Source organism: Macaca fascicularis, chromosome 11 (genome assembly GCF_037993035.2).
Source record: "Macaca fascicularis isolate 582-1 chromosome 11, T2T-MFA8v1.1".
NCBI classification, from domain to species: domain Eukaryota; kingdom Metazoa; phylum Chordata; class Mammalia; order Primates; family Cercopithecidae; genus Macaca; species Macaca fascicularis.
Window position 1 is genome coordinate 34,260,230 of NC_088385.1, and position 23,137 is coordinate 34,283,366.

The following is a 23,137-nucleotide window of genomic DNA, read 5'->3' on the forward strand; positions in this document are numbered from 1 at the left end:
ACCTGTAATCTCAGTACTTTGGGAGGCCGAGGTGGGCAGATCACCTGAGGTCAGGAGTTCAAGACTAGGCTGGCCAAAATGATGAAAGCCTGTCTCTACTAAAAATACAAAAAATTGGCCAGGCATGGTGGCACCCGCTTGTGATCCCAACTCGAGAGACTGAGACAGGAGAATTGCTTGAACCTGGGAGGCGGAGGTTGCAGTGAGGCAAGATCACGCCACTGCACTCCAGCCTGGGCAACAAAGAGCGAAACTCCTCTCAAAAAAAAAAAAAAGATTTAGTATTAAAAATTATTTTCACGCTGTTATAACAACTATAAAACTATATTTTTCTTTTTTTTTTTTTTTGAGATGGAGTTTTGCTCTTTGTTGCCCAGGCTGGAGTGTAGTGGCACGATCTTGGCTCACTGCAACCTCCACCTCCCGGGTTCAAGTGATTCTTCTGTCTCAGCCTCCCGAGTAGCTGGGATTACAGGCGCCCGTCACCACGGCCAGCTAATTTCTGTATTTTTAGTAGAGATGGGGTTTCACCATGTTGGCCAGGCTGGTCTCAAACTCCTGAACTCAGGTGATCCACGTGCCTCGGCCCCCCCACAGTGCTGGGATTACAGGCATGAGCCACTGCACCCAGCCAAAACCATAATTTTCATATTTCTAATAGCAGCTTAGTTTTTATCTCTTCAGCAGAAACCGATCTCAGAGTACTTATAACAGTTTCAAGTCCTAATTCATAATGTGAAGTTATGTTTTAGTCTGACCAAGGTTAAGAAATTTTATAAATACTTAGAAACATAGTTGAGAAAACAGGTTAATTCAGGAGATCGGATGGGAAATTACAGTGAGCAGTGCTAATTTGGGAGTCACGTTGCTTTGAGGGTAACAAGATAATTGCACATGCATATGCAAGTATAGTAAGTACTTTCTATAGAATATAAATTTTATTGTCTTAAATACTCATATGCATATATGAGAAGAATCATGTTATATAAGGTGCCATGAAAGAAGAAAGGGCTTCCATGTATCAAACAAAAAACCCCCACAAACACAACCAGCATTTATCTTCCTTGGAAAAAGAAGAAATTAAAAATCAAATATAAGGCGAACATGTTAGCCCACTTTACTTCCATTCAATGATGTTAGCAAAAATATATCATTATAGAAGATTTAGGGGTACTCATGGTTAAGTGGGAAGACTAGAAATGATCTGGGTAGTTAAAATTTCTTCAACTTTTTTCTCTTTAAAGAAAGTTTATTAATAAAAGCCATTTTATATGAACTATTAAAAAAATTTTTTTTGGATGTGATGACTCAAGGTTGAATACATTGTATGAAGTCTTGCATTATTATTTTTATTTTATTTTATTTGAGATGGAGTTTTGCTCTTGTTGCTCAGGCTGCAGTATAGTGGCGTGATCTTGGCTTACTGCAACCTCTGCTTCCCGCATTCAAGCAATTCTCCTGCCTCACCCTCCGAGTAGCTGGAATTACAGGCATACACCATCACGCCTGGCTAATTTTTGTATTTTCGGTGGAGACAGGGTTTCACCATGTTGGTCAGGCTGGTATCATAGTCCTGACCTCAGGTGATCCACCTGCCTCGGCCTCGCAAAGTTCTGGGATTACAGGCGTGAGCCACTGCACCCGGCCTCTTGCATTATTACTAATATTAGATCTCTCAATGTTATGATAATTGGCCATTATGCACAAGGCAAAGTCGAGATCCATAAGAGTTAAGTGATTATTCGATGTTCTGGAGAGATGGTGGGGATGGGATCAGTGCTCGTTTTACTATATCTTAAGATTTTGGTTCTAGTCTTAGCACTATTATTATTTTATTAGACAGCGAGTCTCAGTTAATGTTGCGCAGGCTGGTTTCAAACTCCTGGGGCCTCAAGTGAGCCTCCCACCTCAGCCTCCCGAGTAGCTGGGATTATAGGCGTGCACCACCATGCCCAGCTAATTAAATAAAAATTTTTATAGAAGCAGGGTTTGGCTATGTTGCCCAGGCTGGTGTCAAACTCCTGCATTCAAGTGATCCACCCACCCTGGCCTCCCAAAGTGCTGGGATTACAGGCATGAGCCACCGCACCCTGCCACAAATAACATTTCAATATCTCACTTTCCTATTCTGTGAAATCAGGGATCAGAAAAATAACAATAGGTTGGCTAGGTTAATCAAAAAAGTGTTCTGTGCTAGAAATTTGGAAATGCTTGGACAAATAAAGTTAAACAGTTTCTTAGGTATAGTATTTCTCAGAGTCTTTGACAAATTAACACTCATAATAGTGGCATGCTGCACTTCACAAACTTTTTGGACATATAAACACTTTTTGTTTTATGTTATGGCATACCATGTAACTGTAGTGAATCTGAAGGATTTCAGGGCAGAACAAGGAAAAAGATGTGACCACAAGGTGGCAGTGGGACACAACAAGCTCTTTTTGGACAGCGCTTTGACAGGTTTGTATGCCAGGAAGTCCCTCACAGCATGAGAGCTTCCAAAGGCAACAACAGTGTAGGGTGGCCACTACCCAGAAGGAGCAGGGTAAGAGCATTCCTGGAGGACTAGAGAGGGTGTATGTGTCATGATATTGTTTAGCAGCAAGACTGGGGGTTCTCTAGGTTAGAGAGCTCCAAAGGGCAGCAGTGGGTTGGGGTCTTTTATAGCCCGGGGTTTTTATCTATGGATAGTAGATGTTGAGTGTAGTTTGCAGGGTATGTAAAGCAGGTGGGCTCTAGATGGCTAATAATTTGGTTATGTAGGCTATACTTAAACAATTGGATGTGTAAAAATTTGATTTGGTGCTGATGGGCTTTTGAGCTAACAGTTCTGGTTGCTGTGAAGAAGTAAACAACATGGGGCCCCAAAGGTCATTTTTAGATCATTTATGTAACAGTATCACCTAGTCCAGCATTTGCCAACTGTGATCTTCCAGATCAAAAATATTTTTATTCCAAATATTTTGAACTCCTGCCATTTCAATGTCTACTTCTACCACTTCTGGCAACCACACAAAAATATAAGAAGTGATTTGAAAGAGGTATGCTATTCTTTTTTTTTTTTTTTTTTTTGAGACAAAGTCTCACCCTGTCACTCAGGCTGGAGTGCAGTGGCACAATCTTGGCTAACTGCAACCTCTGCCTCCCAGGCTCAAGTGATCCTCCTGCCTTAGCCACCAGAGTAGCTAGGATTACAGGCATGCGCCACCATGCCCAGCTAATTTCTGTATTTTTAGTAGAGACAGGGTTTCACCATATTGGCCAGGCTGGTCTCAAATTCCTAATCTCAAGTGATCTGCCTGCCTTGGCCTCCCAAAGTGTGGGACTACAGGCATGAGCTACCGCACCTAGCCAGAAAATGATATGCTATTCTTGTTGCAAATGCTGAAGGTGACTGATAATTTTTCTTTACCATAAAGCAGTGGTTCCCAAAGTGTAGTCTGCATATTCTATAGTCTGAGGCCCTTTCAGGGTTGTGAACTGAACTAGTTACTTTTTTCATGGAACACCATTTTCACTTTTTAAAAGAATGACTGATATGGTTTGCTGTGTCACCACCCAAATCTCATCTTGAATTGTAGCTCCCACAATTCCCATGTGTTGTGAGAGGGACCCAGTGGGAGGTAATTGAATCATGGGGGCAAGTCTTTCCTGTGCTGTTCTTATGATAATAAGTCTCATGAGATCTGACGGTTTTAAAAGGGGAAACCTCTTTCTCTTGGCTTTCATTCTCTCTTGTCTGCCGCCATGTAAGATGTGCCTTTCGCCTTTAGCCATGATTGTGAGGCTTCCCCAGCCACATGGAACTGTGAGACCATTCAACCTCTTTTTCTTTATAAGTTACCCAGTCTTGGGTATGTCTGTATCAGCAGTGAGAAAATGGACTGATACAATGACTACAGTGTAAGGTTATTCTTATTTGAGTACTTGACAGACTATTTCATGAAAATAGAAGAAATGAGGCTGCCATTTCTTTTTTTTTTTTTTTTTTTTTTTGAGATGGAGTCTCGCTCCGTTGCCCAGGCTGGAGTGCAGTGGCTCAATCTCGGCTCACTCCTAGCTCCGCCTCCTGGGTTCACACTATTCTCCTGCCTCAGCCTCCTGAGTAGCTGGGACAACAGGCGCCCACCACCACACCCAGCTAACTTTTTTATATTTTCAGTAGAGACGGGGTTTCACTGTGTTAGCCAGGATGGTCTTGATCTTGATCTTGATCTCCTGACCTCATGATCCACCCTCCTCGGCTTCCCAAAGTGCTGGGATTACAGGCGTGAGCCACCACGCCCGGCCAAGGCTGTCATTTCAAAGAAAACAAATGACAGAAATTGTTGTCAGTGATAAAGCTTTGGCTTTCAAGTGAATTTTGGAAGCCTCATAGCTGCCACTGTGATCTTGAAAGCTATCCAGGACCTTTCTAATTGAAAGGTTCTAATGACATCAGTCATGATATTAACAATTGATTTTTGTTTTGGATAATAAAATGTGTCAATATTTAAAAGATCTGTATAACTCGGAGAACCAATATCTTCCAGACTGCCAGCATGATGTTACAAAATCATGCATTGGTAAAGATCAACTTAAAATTCAAAACAGATTAGTGGATCATAAACACAAATGTATGAAAAGTTCATTGATATGTTTTCAACTTCCACATTGCAACAACCCATAAGAAATTACCACTTGCTGAGTTTTGGGGTATCAAAGAAGAGTATCCACAATGATCTGAAAAGTGATGATCTGAATGAAAATATATCTCTTTTCTAGGTAACAGATTTATGATTTAAAAAAAATGAATGTCTATTAAAAATTTATCTGTTTTAACACAAATTTTAATTGAACAAATATACATAAACAAAAACTCTTTGGGATCCTCAATGATTTTTTTTTTTGAAACAGAGTCTCCCTCTGTCGCCCAGGCTGGAGTGCAGTGGCGTGATCTCAGCTCACTGCAAGCTCCGCCTCCCAAGTTCACACCCTTCTCCTGCTTCAGCCTCCCGAGTAGCTGGGACTACAGATGCCCACTACCATGCCCGGCTAATTTTTTTGTATTTTTAGTAGAGACGGGGTTTCACTAGTTAGGATGGTCTCGATCTCCTGACCTTGTGATCCGCCCGCCTCGGCCTCCCAAAGTGCTGGGATTACAGGCGTGAGCCACTGCACCCCGCCTGGGACCCTCAATAAGTTTTAAGAACGTAAATGGGTCCTGGGGTATATTTGAAAAATACTACCAGAAAGTATTATTTCAATTACTGAAACCTACAAATGGTAAAGTGTTTTCTCATCACCAACATAAAAATATGAAGGTAAAACCAATAGAATTGCTCTGAAATATACAGGGAATACAAAATCTAAGATGCTTCTTTAGTGAGTTACATTTATATCATATATCTTTTAGATTTTTATAAATTTTGTTTTCTCTCTCTCTATATATTTTTGAGACGGAGTCCCACTCTGTTGCCAGGTTGGAGTGCAGTAAGATGATCTTGGCTCACTGCAACCTCTGCCTTCCAGGTTCAAGCAATTCTCCTGCCTCAGCCTCCCAAGTAGCTGGGATTACATGCATCCAGCATCACACCCAGCTAATTTTTGTATTTTTAGTAGACACGGGGTTTCACCATGTTGGCCAGGCTGGTCTTGAACTCCTGACCTCAAGTGATCCGCCCACCTCAGCCTCCCAAATGTTGGGATTACAGGGGTGAGCCACTGTGCCTGGCCTATAATGGTATTTTAATTTGTATGTTGAACAAGGATTGCTCTTAAGGTACAACATCAACAGCAACTCTACTTTTGTCTCCCTTGGTCCCTCCAAAGCTATCCATTGAAGGATCATTCTTCCCCTGCTCTTTAATGAAAATTTAGTTAATACCATGACTTCAAGTTATTTCCACTATAGCATGCTTAACCAGCTGGGCACGGTGACTCACGCTTGTAATCCCAGCACTTTGGGAGACCAAGGTGGGCGGATCACCTGAGGTCAGGAGTTCAAGAACAGCCTGGCCAACATGGTGAAACATGATTTCTACTAAAAATACAAAAATTAGCCGGGCGTGATGGTGGGCATCTGTAATCCCAGCTACTTGGGGAGCTGAGGCAGAAGAATCACTTGAACCTGGGAGGCAGAGGTTGCAGTGAGTTGAGATTGCACCACTGCACTCCAGCCTGGGGAACAGAGCAAGACTCAGTCTCAAAAAAAAAAAAAAAAAAAGAAAGAAAGAAAAAAAAAGGATGCTCAACCACATTTGTTTTCTGTTTTTTGTTTTTGGAAACGGAGTTTCACTCTTGTTGCCCATGCTGGAGTGCAATGACTCGATCTCAGCTCATTGCAATCATTTAGTGTGATTAAGCTCATTGCACTCATTAATCATTTAGTGTGATTAAGCTTTCCTGGTGTCTGTCCGGAATCAAACCAACTCGGCATTTATCTTAAATCCAAGATCTGTTAACATATCTTTGGTTACTAGTGATCTCTATAATGACATAATTTATCTCAAAAGACTCCTTGGTTTGAAAATCTGATTAACCACTCCAGTATGTTTTCCAGACTTGAAAACTGGTATTTAGGCCGGGGATGGTGATTCACGCCTGTAATCCCAGCACTTTGGGAGACTGAGGCAGGTGGATCACCTGAGGTCAGGAGTTCAAGACCAGCCTGGCCAACATGGTGAAACCCTGTCTCTATTAAAAATACAAAAATTAGCTGGGCAGGGTGGTGCAAGCCTGTAATCCCAGCTACTTGGGAGGCTGAGGCAGGAGAAGCACTTGAACCCAGGAGGTGGAGGTTGCAGTGAGCCAAGATCGTGCCACTGCACTCCAGCCTGGGTGACAGAGTGAGATTCTGCCTCAAAAAAAGAAAAAAGAAAATTGGTATTTGTTGCTTCTCTCTACAGATGCTTCTCAATTTATGATGGGGTTACACCCTGATAAACTCATTATAAGTCGAAAATACACAAAGTCGAAAATGCGTTCAATATACCTAACTTACTGAACAATATACCTTAGCCTAGCCTACATGCTCAGAACACTTAAATTAGCCTACAGGTGGGCACAATTATCTGACACAAAGCTTAGTTTTTAATAAAGTGTTGACTATCTCATGTAATCTATTGAATATTATACTGAAAGTGAAAAAAATGGTTGCCTAGGTTCTTGAAGTATGGCTTCTACTAAATGCATATGGCTTCTGCACCATTGTAAAGTCAAAAAACTGCAAATTGATCATTTTAAGTCAGGGATCATCTGTGTGGTGACCACCACCATGCCCAACCAATTAATTTTTAATAGCTTAAAAATAATCCACATGATATAAAATTCAAAAGATATAAAAGGGTATACAATGACATTTTTTTCCTACTCTTGTTCCTTTATGACTTTCTGTGGAGCTAACCCCAGTTAACAGTTTCTTGTTTTCTTTTTTCTTTTTTTGACACAGGGTCTCACTCTGTTACCCAGACTGGAGTGCAGTGGGGGTGATCATGACTCACTGCAGCCTCGACATCCCAGGCTCAAGTGATCCACCCGCCTTAGCCTCCCACAGTGCTGGGATTACAGTTATAAGCCACCGCACCCAGCCACCAGTGTCCTTGCTGGCTCCAGTTTCGTAAGAAATGTCTTTGCATAAAGTAAGATCTAATCTTCACTACAGATGTCACTGATACCCAGATACAATCTATGGTTACAGCCTTGGTTAAGGCTGGAAACCTAAAAATAAAAGTAAGAAGTTGTCAAAGGGACTTCCTAAAAATAAAAGAGAAGTTGTCAAAGGAACTTCCAGGATAACTTAACCTACAGAATAATTGTTTAGACTGGTGGCTCACGCCTGTGATCCCAGCACTTTGGGAGGCTGAAGTGGGTGGATCATGAGGTCAGGAGCCTGGCCTGGCCAATATGGTGAAACCCCATCTCTACTAAAAATACAAAAATTACTTAGATGTGGTGACATGCGCCTGTAGTCCTAGCTACTTGAGAGGCTGAGGCAGGAGAATCACTTGAACCTGGAAGGCAGAGGCTGCAGTGAGCCAAGATTGCACCACTGCACTCCAGCCTGGGCAACAAAGCAAGACTGTCTCAAACTTCATGTTGGTCAGGCTAGTCTCAAACTCCCGGCCTCAGGTGATCCACCCGCCTTGGCCTCCCAAAGTACTGGGGTTATAGGCATGAGCCACCGTGCCCGGCTATTCTGATCCTAATGTCTGCAGTTTGATAATAGTTAACGAGTCATTTAGTGTATTTGATGGATGTAATATAAACTTGAAATTTTCTTATTGTTTACATAAAGCATCATGTTCAATATCATGAACACAATCACTGCTGCCATCATAATCCTCTTCATAGCTAACATTTATTGAGCACTGGCCACCACCTTCATTTATCGTTATCATGACTAACATTTATTGAGCTCTTACTATGTGCAAGGCCATCATATAAAGAATTGTCAGAGGCTGGGCACAGCAGCTCACGTCTATAATCCTAGCACTCTGGGAGGCCGAGACAGGTGGATTGCCTGAGCTCAGGAGTTCGAGACCAGTGTGGGCAACACGGGGAAATCCCGTCTCTGCTAAAAACACACAAAAAATTAGCCTGGCGTGGTGGCGTGTGCCTGTAGTCCCAGCTACTTAGGAGGCTGAGGCAGGAGAATTGCTTGAACCCAGGAGGTGGAGGTTGCAGTGAGCTGAGATTGCGCCACTGCACTCCAGCTTGGGTGGCAGAGCGAGACTCCTTTTCCCAAAAAATAAAAAATAAAAAACAAACAAAAGAATTGTCAGATAATCATGACATAGTATTTATGAGGTAGGTACTCTCATTATGCCTGTTTTACAGATGAGGAAACTGAATAATGAAATGGGTTAAGTAATGTACTCAAGGTCACACAGTTAGTAAAAGATGAAGCCAGGATTTGAACCCAAGCAGTCTAACGCACTCACCTGTTATCAAGGGGCATCCATGGAAGAGTAATATACGTATCTGAGGACAGTAAGTAAGGACAGCTTCTACAGCCCCATCAGTCAGATTTACACAATGTCCCATATGAATCTCCTATGCAAAAATAAAATAAAGTCAAATGAAGACAAAGATCTATAATAACAGTACGAACAATTTTGAGAAACATTCTGATACAGAAAGAACCAGGTATCTACTTGCAAGAAAAAGTATATAGAAAAGACCAATGTAAGTCTGAAGTAATTTGGATGGAGCAGCTTAAAAAGTTAAATGCTCAACCATTTTATAAAGTAATGTGTAATATCTATTAAAGCTGAAGACGAGTATGCCCCAGAACCCAGCAATTCCAATCGTTGATATATATTATAGAGAATCTCTTCTACGTGTGCACAAGGAAACAATTTATAAATATGCCTTTTGTAGTATTACTTGTAATAGTAAAAAAAGTGGAGAATGGGAAAATCAATGCTTTATGAATAGAATAAGGGAAAACAGCTAAAATGAAAAATATCTACTTGTATTAATAGACATAAATCTCAAACATGTTAGTTCAGACCCTCTGGCAAACAGTATGGTAGTATCTTATAAAAATACTGTATTTAAAAAAACATGTATTTGCTATATGACCCAGCAATTTCACTCATAGGCATTTACCCAAGAAAAATGAAAACATATGTCTCCACAGAGGTTTGTATGCAAATGTCTGTAGCAGTATTCCTAACAGTCCAAAACTGGCAACAACCCAAATGTCCATCAAATGATAAAATTATTTTTTAATTTTTAAAAAATTTCCATAGGTTTTTGGGGGAACAGGTGGTATTTGGTTACGTAAGTTCTTTAATGGTCATTTGTGAGATTTTGGTGCACGCATCAACCAAACAGTATACACAGAACCCGATTTTTAGTCTTTTTCCCCTCACCTCCTTCCCACCCTTTCCCCGAGTCCCCAAAGTCCATTGTGTCATTCTTATGCCTTTGCATCCTCACAGTTTGTCTCCTACTTATGAGTGAGAACATATGATGTTTGCTTTTCCATTCCTGAGTTAATTCACTTAGAAGAATAGTCTCCAGTCCCATCCAGGTTGCTGTGAATGCCATTAATTCATTCGTTTTTATGGCTGAGTAGTATTCCATTGTATACATTTACCACCGTTTCTGTATCCACTGGTTGATTGATGGGCATTTGGGTTGGTTGCACATTTTTGCAATTGCAAATTGTACTGCTATAAACATGTGTGTGCAAGTATCTTTTTCGTATAATGACTTCCGTTTCTCTGGGTAGACACCCAGTAGTGGGATTGCTGGATCAAATGGTACTTCTACTTTTAGTTATTTAAGGAATCTCCACACTGTTTTCGATAGTGGTTGTGCTAGTTTACATTCCCACCAGCAGTGTAGAAGTGTTCCCTGTTCACTGCATCCACACCAACATCTATTATTTTTTGATTTTTTTGATTATGACCATTCTTACAGGAGGTGGTATCGCATTGTGGTTTTGATTTGCATTTCCCCAATCATTAGTGATGTTGAGCATTTTTTTATGTTTGTTGGCCATTTGTATATCTTCTTTTGAGGATTGTCTATTCATGTTCTTAGCCCACTGTTTGATGGGACTGTTTGCTTTTTTTCTTGCTAATTTGAGTTTGTTCTAGATTCTGGATATTAGTCCTTTGTCAGATGTATAGATTGTGAAGATTTTTCTCCCACTCTGTGGGTTATCGGTTTACTCTGCTGACTGTTCCTTTTGCTGTGCAAAAGCTCTTTTAAGTTTAATTAAATCCCAGCTATTTATCTTTGCATCACATGGTAAAATTATAAATAAATTATGGCCTATCCATACTATAGAATACTACTTAGCAATAAGAAGGGGCTGAGCGCGGTGGCGCACACCTGTACTCCTAGCACTTTGGGAGGCCGAGGTGGGTGGATCACGAAGTCAGGAGATCGAGACCATCCTGGCTAACATGGTGAAACCCCTCGTCTCTACTAAAAATACAAAAAAAATAGCTGGGCGTGGTGGCACGTGCCTGTATTCCCAGCTACTCGGGAGGCTGAGGCAGGAGAATCATTTGAACCTGGGAGATGGAGGTTGCAGTGAGCTGAGATTGTGTCACTGCACTCCAGCCTGGGCAACAGAGTGAGACTCTATCTTGGGGAAAAAAAAAAAAAAAGAAATGAAATATTAACATATGCAACAACATGGATCAATCTCGCAAACACTATGCTAAGTGAAGGAAGTAAAATAAAGAAATAATACCCAAAATACTATATTATATTCTGCAGAATTCCATTTACATCAAATTATATTTATATAAAGTTGAATTTATATACAACTATAGAAAAGCCAAAACAATGACAAAGTAAATCAGTGGTTGCCTAAGAGAGGGTCACAGAAGGGGATCAACTACAAAGGACTAGAGACAAAAAAACAAAATAAAACCACAGAGAAAACAGACAACTTTTTAGGGTGATAAAAATGTTTATGTATCAATTGTGGTGGTGGTTATATGGCTGTATAACAATTACCAAAATTTGTCCAACTATGCACATAAAATGAATGAATTTTCTTGTATGTAAATTATACCTCAATTACACCTGAAAAATTTCAGAAAATAATTTTGAATAACACAAATTGTAAAGGGACATATATTATGAAGCTATTATGTAAAATTTGAAAACATATAAAACAAGGCTATGTCATATTTATGGATTTATACATAATAGAAAAAGTATCCATTTCTGTCTGAGCAGGGTCCACAGGAAGGAAAAAAAGAAAAGGTATCCAAACATGGAAGGAGAGATACATAATCATATTTAGGATAGTGGTTACCTCTGAAGGCAGAAAGGGAGAATAATTGAGCATGGCTTTAGATGTAACATTATTTTATTTTATTTTACTTTATGTTTTTTTGAGACAGAGTTTCATTCTTGTTGCCCAGGCTGGAGTGCAATGGAGCAGTCTCGGCTCATTGCAACCTCCATTCCAGGGTTCAAGTGATTCTTCTGCCTCAGCCTCCCGAGTAGCTGGGATTACAGGCGTGTGCGACCACGCCTGGCTAATTTTTGTATTTGTAGTAGAGACAGGATTTCACCACGTTGGTCAGGCTGGCCTCAAACTCTGACCTCAAGTGATCCACCGGCCTCGCCTCTCAAAGTGTTGGGATTACAGGCGTGAGCTACTGCACCCAGCTGTAACATTATTTTAGAAAAAGAACAAATCCAGCACTTTGGGAGGCCAAGGCAGGCAGATCACCTGAGATCAGGAGTTCAAGACCAGCATGGCCAACACAGTGAAACCCCATCTCTACTAAAAATACAAAAATTGGCTGGGTGTGGTGGTGTGCACCTGTAGTCCCAGCTACTTGGGAAGCTGAGGCAGAAGACTCGCTTGAACCTGGGAGGTGGAGGTTGCAGTGAGCCGAGATCACTGCATACCAGCCTGAGTGACAAAGTGTAACTCTGTCTCAAAAACAACAACAACAACAAAAACCAAATTAAATGAAGGCATTAAAAAGAAAATTCTGGCAGATTAGGGTCTTACTGAAATTGCATACTCATAGCATAACTTTTATGGAAAACAATTTAGGACTGTTAAAAAAGTATTCATACCTATTAATCCATTTGTTCCATTTTGGGGAGTTCATTATAGCAACGGAAGGAAAAGTGATTGTCCCAATATATAATTATTTCTAATAGTTAAAAACCAGAAACAATCTGAATTACCAACAATAAAAAACAAGTAAAGTATGTTACATCATATGGACAGTCTGTTCTCTGATATGCCGGGATCTAGAACAGTAAATGCTTAATATTTATTAATAAATGAAATTTTATACTGCAAATTAAATTTTAATTATAAGGATTTTTGTAGAAACTTATGAAATGACTGTAATATAAGGCCAAGAATGTGAAAACATTTATTGAGGTACTACCATGTATCTGGAATTGTATTAAAAGCTGAGGATAAAATGAACAAGATGATGAACACAATGATCAACAGAGATTTCAGAAACGATCATGATATTTGCTAAATGTTGTAACATAAGTTTGTACTGAGTGCTTGTCGATCTTTTTTTTCTTTAATGTTATAATTTTTTAATTTTTTTGAGACAACGTCTCACTCTCTTCCCCAAGCTGGAGTGCAGTGGTGCAAACACAGTTCACTGTAGCCTCAACCTCCCAAGTTCAATTGATCTCCCCACCCCAGCTTCCCGAGTGGCTGGGAGTATGGGCATGCACCACCACCTCTGGCTAATTTTTTTTTTTTTTTTAGATGGAGTTTCGCTTTTGTTGCCCAGACTGAGTGCAATGGCATGATCTCAGCTCACTGCAACCTCTACCTCCCAGGTTCAAGCCTTAGCCTCCTGAGTAGCATGTACTGCCACACCCAGCTAATTTTGTATTTTCAGTAGAGACAGGGTTTCTCCATGTTGGTCAGGCTCGTCTCCGAACTCCGACCTCACGTGATCCACCTGCCTCGGCCTCCCAAAGGGCTGGGATTACAGGCGTGAGCCACCATGTCTGGCCAATTTTTGTATTTTTCCTTTTTTTTTTTAGATGGAGTTTTGCTCTTGTTGCCCAGGCTGAAGTGCAATGGTGTGATCTCAGCTCACCACAACCTCTGCCTCCTGGGTTCAAGCGATTCTCCTGCCTCAGCCTCCTGAGTAGTTGGGATTACAGGCATGAGCCACCACACCTGGCTAATTTTGTATTTTTAGTAGAGACAGGGTTTCTTCATGTCAGTCAGGCTGGTCTCAAACTCCCAACTTCAGGTGATCCACCCGCCTTGGCCTCCCAAAGTGCTGGGAATACAGGCATGAGCCACCGTGCCCAGCCTGTATTTTTCATAAGGACAAGGTTTCACTATGTTGCCCAGGCTGTTCTCGAACTCCTGGGCTCAAGGGATCCACTTGCCTTGGCCTACCAAAGTGCTGAAATTACAGAAGTGAGCTACCGCATTTGGCTTCTTGTCAATCTTTAGTAAAGGTCCTTAGACCTTTAATCAAATTGATTTCCAAATTATAAATAATTTAGCAACATTAATAATTTAATTTCCCAGAATAGAACAAATTAAAAGCAACAGATTAAAATGTGATGAAAGGTAGGCCTCTGCATTACCTATGAGAGTAGTCAGTTAAAAAAAAAAAATAGGGCTGGGTGCAATGGCTCACACCTGTAATCCCAGCACTTTGGGAGGCCAAGGAGGGTGGATCACCTGAAATCAGGTGTTTGAGACCAACCTGGCCAACATGGTGAAACCCTGGCTCTACTAAAAATACAAAAATTAGCTGGACGTGGTGGCAGCTGCCTGTAATCCTAGCTACTTGGGAGGCTGAGGCAGGAGAATTGCTTGAACCCGGAAGGCGGAGGTTGCAGTGAGCTGAGATTGCACCATTGCACTCTAGCCTGGGCCACAAAAGCGAAACTCTGTCTCAAAAAAAAAAAAAGAAAAAAAAAATTTAAGCCAGACATGGTGGCTTATACCTGTAATTCCAGCACTTTGGGAAGTCAAGGCAGAATTGCTTGAGTCCAGGAGTTCAAGATCATCCTGGGCAACATGGCAAGACCCGGCTCTACAAAAAATAAAAAAGTAGCCAGGAGTGGTGGCACATACATGTAGCCCCAGCTATTCAGGCAGCTGAGGTGGGAGGACTGCTTGAGCCAGGGCAGTCAAGGCTGCCGTAAGCCATGATCGGGCCCGTGTACTCCACCGCGGGTGACAGAACAAGACCCTGTCTCAAAAAACAAAATTTAAGTTTGTCCTTCAGTTTGAGTCAGAGGATGCTATAAACCAAAGGTTAAAGTATATTCACTCAGGCCAAGCATGTGGCTCACACCTGTAGTGATCCAGCACTTTAGGAGGTCAGGACAGGGGGATCACTGAGGCCAGGAGTTTGAGACCAGCATGGGCAACATAACAAGACCCTGTCTCAACAAAACAAAACAATTTTTTTAAAAGTATATTCACTCTACTTTGTTTAAGGAAGGCATTAAGTTCTAATAAATTTCTAATAAATTTCCATTAAAATGTTTTGGCACTTTGGAATAATCTTTAGAAAACAAAAAATAAAAAATGTAATGATAGGCACTACAGTCACCAACACTTACTGGTTATTGCATTTTGTTCTCATTCTGCTTAGGCTGGGGCTCTTAATTTTATAATGCTGAGGTAAATATGTTAGTATGTTTACTATCATGCATAACAACTAATTTCTTGGTGGTTTTATTTGAAGGTGATTAAGTTAACTGAGAACTTTATTTAAAATTATAGTAATTACAGGATAATGTTGTAAGCATTACATAACCTAGTGAATATAATGCAGTTAGTATACAGCCTGGCATAACAGTAAGTGCTCGACAAATGTTTGCACTTGAAATACCAAAAATTACTGCTCCTGCATTTAGGATGCAACTTGGAATTCAAAACTTGGTATAATAATAATATGGTAATTTCTTTCTTTCTTTCTTTTTTTTTTCAAGATGGAGTTTCATTCCTGTTGCCCAGGCTGGAGTGCAATGGTGCAATCTCGGCTCACTGAAACCTCCCACCTCCCAGGTTCAAGCGATTCTCCTGCCTCAGCCTCCCAAGTAGCTGGGATTACAGGTACTTGCCATCATGCCCAGCTGATTTTTGTATTTTTAGTAGAGATGGGGTTTTTCCATGTTGGCCAGGCTGGTCTTGAATGCCTGACTTCAGGTGATCCACCTGTCTCGGCCTCCCAAAGTGCTGGGATTATAGGCATAAGTCACCATGCCCAGACTAACATGGTTCTTAATAAAATATTTAAAAAATATATATGCTACCAAGACCCAGATATATCAGATCACAAAAAAGAATCTCTTTGGGCAATAACTCAAGGATAAATATTTTGGCAAAAACATGCATTGTCATTCCATTACAATAGTTGGCTTTTTAAACAAATGTATTTATGGTCGGGCATGGTGGCTCACACCTATAATCCTAGCACTTTGGGAGGCCGAGGGGGGTGTATCACCTGAGGTCAGAAGTCTGAGGCCAGCCTGGCCAACATGGCAAAACCCTGTCTCTAATAAAAAAATATAAAAATTAGCTGGATGTGGTTAGCACATGCCTGTAGTCCCAGCAACTTAGGAGACAGAGGCTGGAGAATCGCTTGAACTTGGGACATGGAGATTACAGTGAGCTGAGATCACACCACTGCACTCCAGCCTGGGCGACAGAGCAAGACTCCATCTCTAAATAAATAAATAAATATTAAAATGAAAAAAGTATTTAATTAATTTATTTAAGATACAAGGTCTCACTATGTTGCCAGGCTGGACTCCAACTCTTGGGTTCAAGAGATCCTCCTGCCTCAGCCTCCCTGAGTAGCTGGGACTACAGGCATGCACCACTGTACCCTATTAAAATAGTTATTTTTACTAACATTTTTATAATTCATTTATAGCTGCTTACTTCCAAAAAGGATTTGATGTAGCTTACTGTTAAACTGCACTGTTATACAAGTGGTATAAACTATTATACCACTTGTCAACTGGGGAAGGCGAAAACCAAAATCCTGGAATAAAAGGCTTCTTAATATATTTAGAAATAGGTTACAAGTGTATTAGTGGGCCAGGCGCGGTGGCTCAAGCCTGTAATCCCAGCCCTTTGGGAGGCCAAGACGGGTGGATCACGAGGTCAGGACATAGAGACCATCCTGGCTAACGTGGTGAAACCCCATCTCTACTAAAAAAAAAATACAAAAAAACTAGCTGGGCGAGGTGGCGGGCGCCTATAGTCCCAGCTACTCGGTAGGCTGAGGCAGGAGAATGGCATAAACCCAGGAGGCAGAGCTTGCAGTGAGCTGAGATCCGGCCACTGCACTCCAGCCTGGGCGACAGAGCGAGACTCTGTCTCAAAAAAAAAAACAAACAAGTGTATTAGTGATTCAGTTCAAAGGATGAACACAAGTTTAAGAGCTTTTTTAGGCCGGGTGCGGTGGCTCACTCCTGTAATCCCAGCACTTTGGGTGGCCAAGGCGGTCTGATCACTTGAGGTCTGGAGTTTGAGACCAGCCTGGCCAACATGGTAAAACCCCGTCTCTACTAAAAATACAAAAATTAGCTGGTGGCACACGTCTGTAATCCCAGCTGCTTGAGGGGCTGAGGCACAAGAACTGCTTGAACCTGGGAGATAGAGGTTGCAGTGAGCCGAGACCATGCCACTGCACTCCAGCCTGGGCAACAATGCGAGACTCTATCTCAAAAAAAAAAAAAAAAAATTTTTTTTTAAATGATCATACAATGTGGCTATCAAGAAAAATAGGATGACAGGATGTCAAGAGAATTAGTACTCCTGGTAGAAATATCATTAAGACCTGAAATCCTATTATAAATAATATGACTTTACACTGATAAACATTCATAATCTTCATCCATAATAAGCTGATTCTTAAATCTGTTAGCAGCTAAAACTTCTGGGAAATAAAGCCTTTTATTGGAAGTAAAATGAGTTTTTATTTTAAAGCACCTTTATTTTATTTCCTAACTTAACAATTTTTATTTACTCTGGCAATAAAGAGATACAAACCCCACCAACAAAGTCCCTTAAATATTTAATTGATAAAGCATTGGTTCTCTGCTAGGTTTTAAAAATAATTTCTGAGAATATAAACATTTAATCACCACCATCTTTATAATTATTTTTAAATTACCTCTAATTTCTTGGCACAAGGTCCACTAACAAGTGCAATCACACCACTGTCAGATACCTAAGCAAAGGGAAAAAGAAACACAGTCCATGAATCCAGACAATGGAAGTAGAATTTTCTAAAATGTATTCATTATTTAGATATAGTCTTATTGCCTCCCATTCATCAAACATGTGTTTTAGCCATATATAACTTCCACCCTTGTTACTTAATTGAGAGGAATATGCCAAAATATATCGCAATTACTTAACCACTAAAAGCATGAAGTGGTCAATAGTTTCAACAAAAACAAAATGAACTAATTGTTATATGTTCTCATTAGTCATGAAAACACATTTGGTAAACACATAGTCCATATGTTTGAAGCCTATATGTCATTTACCTGAGTAGCTGAAAAGTCAACACACTGCAAAAATGGGCAGTTTTTTCCTAATGCATGTAAGGACACATCAGTAATACTTAAGCAGCCACCTAAATCGATGATCTTTAGCAGCTGGCAATTGAGTGCAAGAGCAACGACTCCTTCATCAGTGAGATTGCAGCATCTTTTCAAAGAAGCTTCATGTAGGTATGAACAAGATGAAGCCACAGCTTTTATTCCTGGGAGAAAATATAATTATGTATCAATAAGCTATATGTATGTATATGTAGACATGAGAAATGTGACTGATTTTCATTTTAGCAATTACCAATTCAGTGTTAGCCCTTTTCAAAGTAGTCCACCTGTGAGGATATACTGATTTTTCCAGTGATGCTGTCATTATTCAGAACTCTCTTGGAATGTTTCGGGAATTTTCTACACAGTCTGTAGTATCAGCAATTAATGGCAAGGCTTTATTGTCCACAGGTTGAATTGCTTTTAGGAAATAGCCAAAAGTCATTCAGAACCCAATTAGATAGTTAAATAGTAGGCGATTCTCCTTTTGGTTAAAACAAAAATTTTCAAGTAATCAAGTTAATTTTCTTGTGGACTTTGGAGGGAAACCAAAAGTTAAACTGCACAAATGGTTTCAGTCATGGTCTTCATGCTTACGGTTAGAAATTTATAGCTATGCCTATGTATTCTCTCTCCCTCCACTTTGACTCTGTTCTCAAAAGTGAATTTATTTTCTACCACCATGCTCCTTCTGTTAGCCTGGACCAATCTTACATTTTTCTGATGGTCAAAAAAGAGAAGTCTTTAAATCCAGTCAAACTGATACAAGTGTACACTGGAGATGTGTGCACATAAATAAAAGAGTACTTTGGGGATCCTGGGCCCTTTGGTCATAAACAAACATGGTAGCACTGTCAAAAGATACCTTTATGGGGCTGAGCATGGTGGCTCATGCCTGTAATCCCAGCACTTTGGGAGGCTGAGGCAGGTGGATCACAAGGTCAGGAGATCGAGACCATCCTGGCTAACACGGTGAAACCCCGTCTCTACTGAAAATACAAAAAAATTAGCCGGATGAGGTGGCGGGCGCCTGTAATCCCAGCTACTCGGGAGGCTGAGGCAGGAGAATGGCGTCAACCCGGGAGGCGGTTGACCCGAGATCGGGCCACTGCACTCCAGCCTGGGCGACAGAGCGAGACTCCGTCTCAAAAAAAAAAAAAAAAAAAAAAAAAAAAGGGATACCTTTGTGGGCAAAACACACAGAAGGGAATATGGTAAATTCATGAGCAGGTCATTCCTACTATTTTCCATATCTTAAGAACGAACTTTTTTTTTTCCTTAAGACCAGTTATTTTATTTACCAGTGTCCAGCATGGAAGTTGTGATACAATAAGAACTATATTTGACCTTTGTTCTCAGTCCCTGACATAGAGCTCCAAAAAGCCTTGGAATTTCCTGAGTGATAGGAGTACCTTTTGTTAGTCATAATAAGCCCCTTTTGATCACACCTAAGTTTAGGCTAATGAGGTGACAGCACAGGACCCTTAGACAGCCTAAGGTTGGGGCCTGTCTCCAGAAGAATCAAGTGATTAGAAGGTTAGAATATTCAGCTCAGTCCACAGACCTTTGGCGAGGTGGGGTTCAGGGACAGCAGGGAATAGGGGATGGGGATTAAGCTCTATAAAAACTCTTGGGATGGATGTGGTGGTTCACGCCTGTAATCCCAGCACTTTGGGAGGCTGAGGCAGGCAGATCACAACGTCAGGAGTTCAAGACCAGCCTGATCAACATGGTGAAACCCTGTCCCTACTAAAAATACAAAAATTAGCTGGGCATGGTGGTACGTGCCTGTAATCCCAGCTACTCAGGAGGCTGAGACAGGAGAATCGCTTGAACCCGGGAGGTGGAGGTTGCAGTGAGCCGAGATTGCACCACTGCACTCCAGCCTGGGCAACAGAGCAAGACTCCCTCTCAAAAAAAAAAAAAAAAGAAAAGAAAAAAAAAATTCTTGGCCAAGGGCAGTGGCTCATGCCTGTAATCCCAACACTTTGGGAGGCCGAGGCGGGCAGATTACTTGAGCTCAGGAGTTTGAGAGCAGCCTGGCCAACATGGTGAAACCCCGTCTCTACTAAAAATACAAAAATTAGCTGGGCGTGGTGTTACACGCCTGTAATCCCAGCTACTCCAGAGGCTGAGGCAGGAGAATCTCTTGAACCCAGAGGTGGAGGATGCAGTGAGCTGAGATGGCTACACTCAAGCCTGGGCGATAGAGTGAGACTCTGTCTCAAAAAAAAAAAGAAAAAGAAAAGAAAAGGAAGAAGTAAAAACAAAAAACCTCTTGAACAAGGAGACTTGATGAGCTTCTGTGTTGGTGAATGCATCCACATGCTGGGAGGGCAATGTATTCCAAGTCCACGGGGACAGAGGCTCCTGCGCTTCCAGACCTCACCTTATGTACTCTTCATCTTGCTGTTCATCAGTGTCCTTTATAATCTTTTAGAATAAACTCGTAAATGTAACAAAAGTGATTCCCTGAGTTTTGTGAGCCATTCTGACAAATTATCGAATGGAGGAGGTCATGGAAACCCTCCATTTATAGTTGGTCAGTCATGTGTACCAGAGGCCTGGTCTTGCAATTGGCATCTGAAGTGGGGATAGTCTTGTGGGACTGAGCCCTTAACTTGTGGGATCTGATGCTAACTCCAGGTAGTGTCAGAATTGAATTAAATTGTAGGGCACCCAGATGGTGTCCAGAGAGTTGGAGAATTGTTTGGTGTGAAAAAACCCCACACATTTGCTGTCAGAAGTGTGGTGTGAGTGTAGAGAAATGTGGTTTTATTGAAGAAGTTCTTTTTAGTGAGTTATTATTTATGTAAACATTTTAAAACTTATGCTTGTTTGCAATATTATGAATATCCTAACTTGCTAACCAAGATGACTGCAAAATATACTCAACTACCCACAGAATTTTCTAGAAACCTAAGTAGGCCAAAAAAGTCCTCCTTTCTTATATTGAAAAAAAAAAGAGAAGCCTGGGCAACATAGTGAGACCTCGACTCTACTAAAAATAAAAAATTAGCAGGGGATGGTGGTGCACACCTGCGGTCCCAGCTACTTGGGAGGCTGAGGTGGGAGGATCGCTTGAGCCTGGGAGGTTGAGGCTACAGTGAGCCAAGATTGTGCCACTGCATTCCAGCTTGGGTGACAGAGCAAGACACTGTCTTAAATAAATAAATAAATATAAATATTAATGCAAACCAAATATTGAAAAAAAGAGATCTATGGGGGAAAAAAGGTAAAGATTTACTAATTCATGTAATAGTGACACTGAACAATGCAGTTTGCCTAGCTATTAAAAACTATGCATTACACAAACTGATAGGAGAATACCTGGTAACTTTACTCTGATGATTAATTCTTTTGTAATATGGTATCAAAAAAGCCTTAACAAAATATGAACTGGTCATTTCTTGTTCCACTATACCAGGCAAAATATTTAAAATATAGACATACGTATCCATTTTTTTTTTTTAGTTTTAATTTTAATTTTATTTTTTTTGAGACGGAGTCTTGCTCTGTTGCCCAGGCTGGAGTGCAGTGGCACAATCTCGGCTCACTGCAACCTCCACCTCCCAGGTTCAAGCAATTCTCCTGCCTCAGCCTACCAAGTAGCTGGGACTACAGGCACATGTCACCATGCCTGGCTAATTTTTTGTATTTTTTAGTAGAGATGGGGTTTCACTGTGTTAGCCAGAATGGTCTCCACCTCACCTCATGATCTGCCCACCTCAGCCTCCCAAATTGCTGTGATTACAGGTGTGAGCCAACACGCCCAGCCTATTTTTTATTTCTTTGAGACAGAGTCTCCGTGTCACCTAGGCTGGAGTAGTGATGCAATCTCGGCTCATTGCAACCTCTACCTCCCAGGCTCAAGGGATTCTCCTGCCTCAGCCTCCTAAGTAGCTGGGACTACAGGGTGCACCACCATGCCTGGCTAACTTTTGTATTTTTTGTAGAGACGAGGTGGGGGTGGGGGACAGTTCACCATGCCGGCCAGGCTGATATCAAACTCCTCGGCTCAAGCAGTCTGCCGGCCTCCCAGCTAAAAAAGTGCTGGGATTACTGGCATAAGCCACCTAGCCTGGCCCATGTTTATTTTAAATATGTTTAAAATACAAGGTAGTGACTTACCCACTGTCTTTCTTAACTTTGAGCACTGCTTATAAGCAAGAATTCTAACTTGGATTATTTTCTTAGTCTGAATGTTTTTACTGATAAACATAATTTGTATTTCTTTGACTTCTTCATACTCTCTTTTGACGTATTTTCTCCCTTACTCCACAGTTTTACCAGATAGTGAATAGTAATCTACACAGCGTTAATAAATATACCTTCTGAAGTTACAGAAACTCGGTTTCCTTTTGAAGAATTTAAATTTAATTTCTTCAGTTTTCTACAGTTAGACAAGTGCAGGAGAGCAGCATCTGATATATCGCAGCTCCGTAGGTCTAGAGTTTGGACTTCAGGATGTAAAATCTGTAACAAATAAGTGATTTTGAAAAAATTATTTCTTTCTATAAATATAAATGTTCCATATTCAGTGTTTTGGTGGTCATAACAGACAAGTGGCTGATGTAAAATACAGCAAAGAATACAGAAGCATATCCATGTGGAGACAGACACATCAAGCAGGGGAAACCACATCTACTTCCAGCGGGAGGTGCAGCTTTCAGTGCCGGCAAAGTCCTTCTTGGGACACAAAGTACTGTTGAGATGGCTAATTCAGGGAAAGGATCCGTAGACCTGAGAAGCTTAACCAATATGGCAGTGAGTAATAATCTTCTGGTAGTTGCTAGCATTAGAGACTCTCCCTATGTGCCTCTGTGCTTAGGAAGTCTGAGTCTTTAATCACTTGTAAACCAAGTGCTTACAGAGCACTAGTATTGCTTATCTAGAACATTTACCTTCTGTATCATTATTTTTGGGAGCTAATACAATACTCCAGTATTACTGGGTGTTTTCTTGAGGTTGACAAATAATAGATTAATTCCTAAGCATTCTGAGCTCTTTCCTGGGAGTATTTTTCTGTTCTTTTTTTCCAAAATAGAAATGGCTTTACCTTTCTGAAAATAAAATAATGTATTATTATTGT

The 23,137-nt window shown here is 40.8% G+C and overlaps 2 protein-coding genes across 30 annotated transcripts in view; one reads left to right on the plus strand and one right to left on the minus strand.

Annotated features, from left to right (window-relative positions):
* ETFBKMT (electron transfer flavoprotein subunit beta lysine methyltransferase) overlaps nt 1–23,137 on the plus strand; it is a 75,934-nt gene that overhangs the window by 25,024 nt on the left and 27,773 nt on the right. For 2 of the 6 annotated variants that reach the window (XM_065523999.2, XM_074006565.1), the window contains exon 5: nt 15,418–15,556. The exons of 3 other annotated variants lie outside the window; for them this stretch is intronic. The gene's annotated coding sequence lies outside the window, so the exon portion shown is untranslated. Of the gene's footprint in view, nt 1–7,429; nt 8,756–15,417; nt 15,557–23,137 lie in introns of those variants that run through there. One more of the 6 variants, XM_065524000.2, reaches the window with a different exon arrangement.
* AMN1 (antagonist of mitotic exit network 1 homolog) overlaps nt 1–23,137 on the minus strand; it is a 58,786-nt gene that overhangs the window by 9,086 nt on the left and 26,563 nt on the right. For 19 of the 24 annotated variants that reach the window (XR_012420120.1, XR_012420119.1, XR_006690439.2 and 16 more), the window contains 4 exons: nt 22,377–22,521; nt 17,992–18,209; nt 17,613–17,669; nt 8,922–9,033 (listed from right to left, as the gene is read on the minus strand). Coding sequence is in view for 13 of the 24 variants with exons in the window: in XM_005570498.4 (XP_005570555.1) it covers nt 8,922–9,033; nt 17,613–17,669; nt 17,992–18,209; nt 22,377–22,521 (532 nt within the window). In the remaining 11 variants the exon portion in view is untranslated. The remainder of the gene's footprint in view (nt 1–8,921; nt 9,034–17,612; nt 17,670–17,991; nt 18,210–22,376; nt 22,522–23,137) is intronic. The other 5 variants (XR_012420122.1, XR_012420114.1, XR_012420115.1 and 2 more) reach the window with 1 other exon arrangement.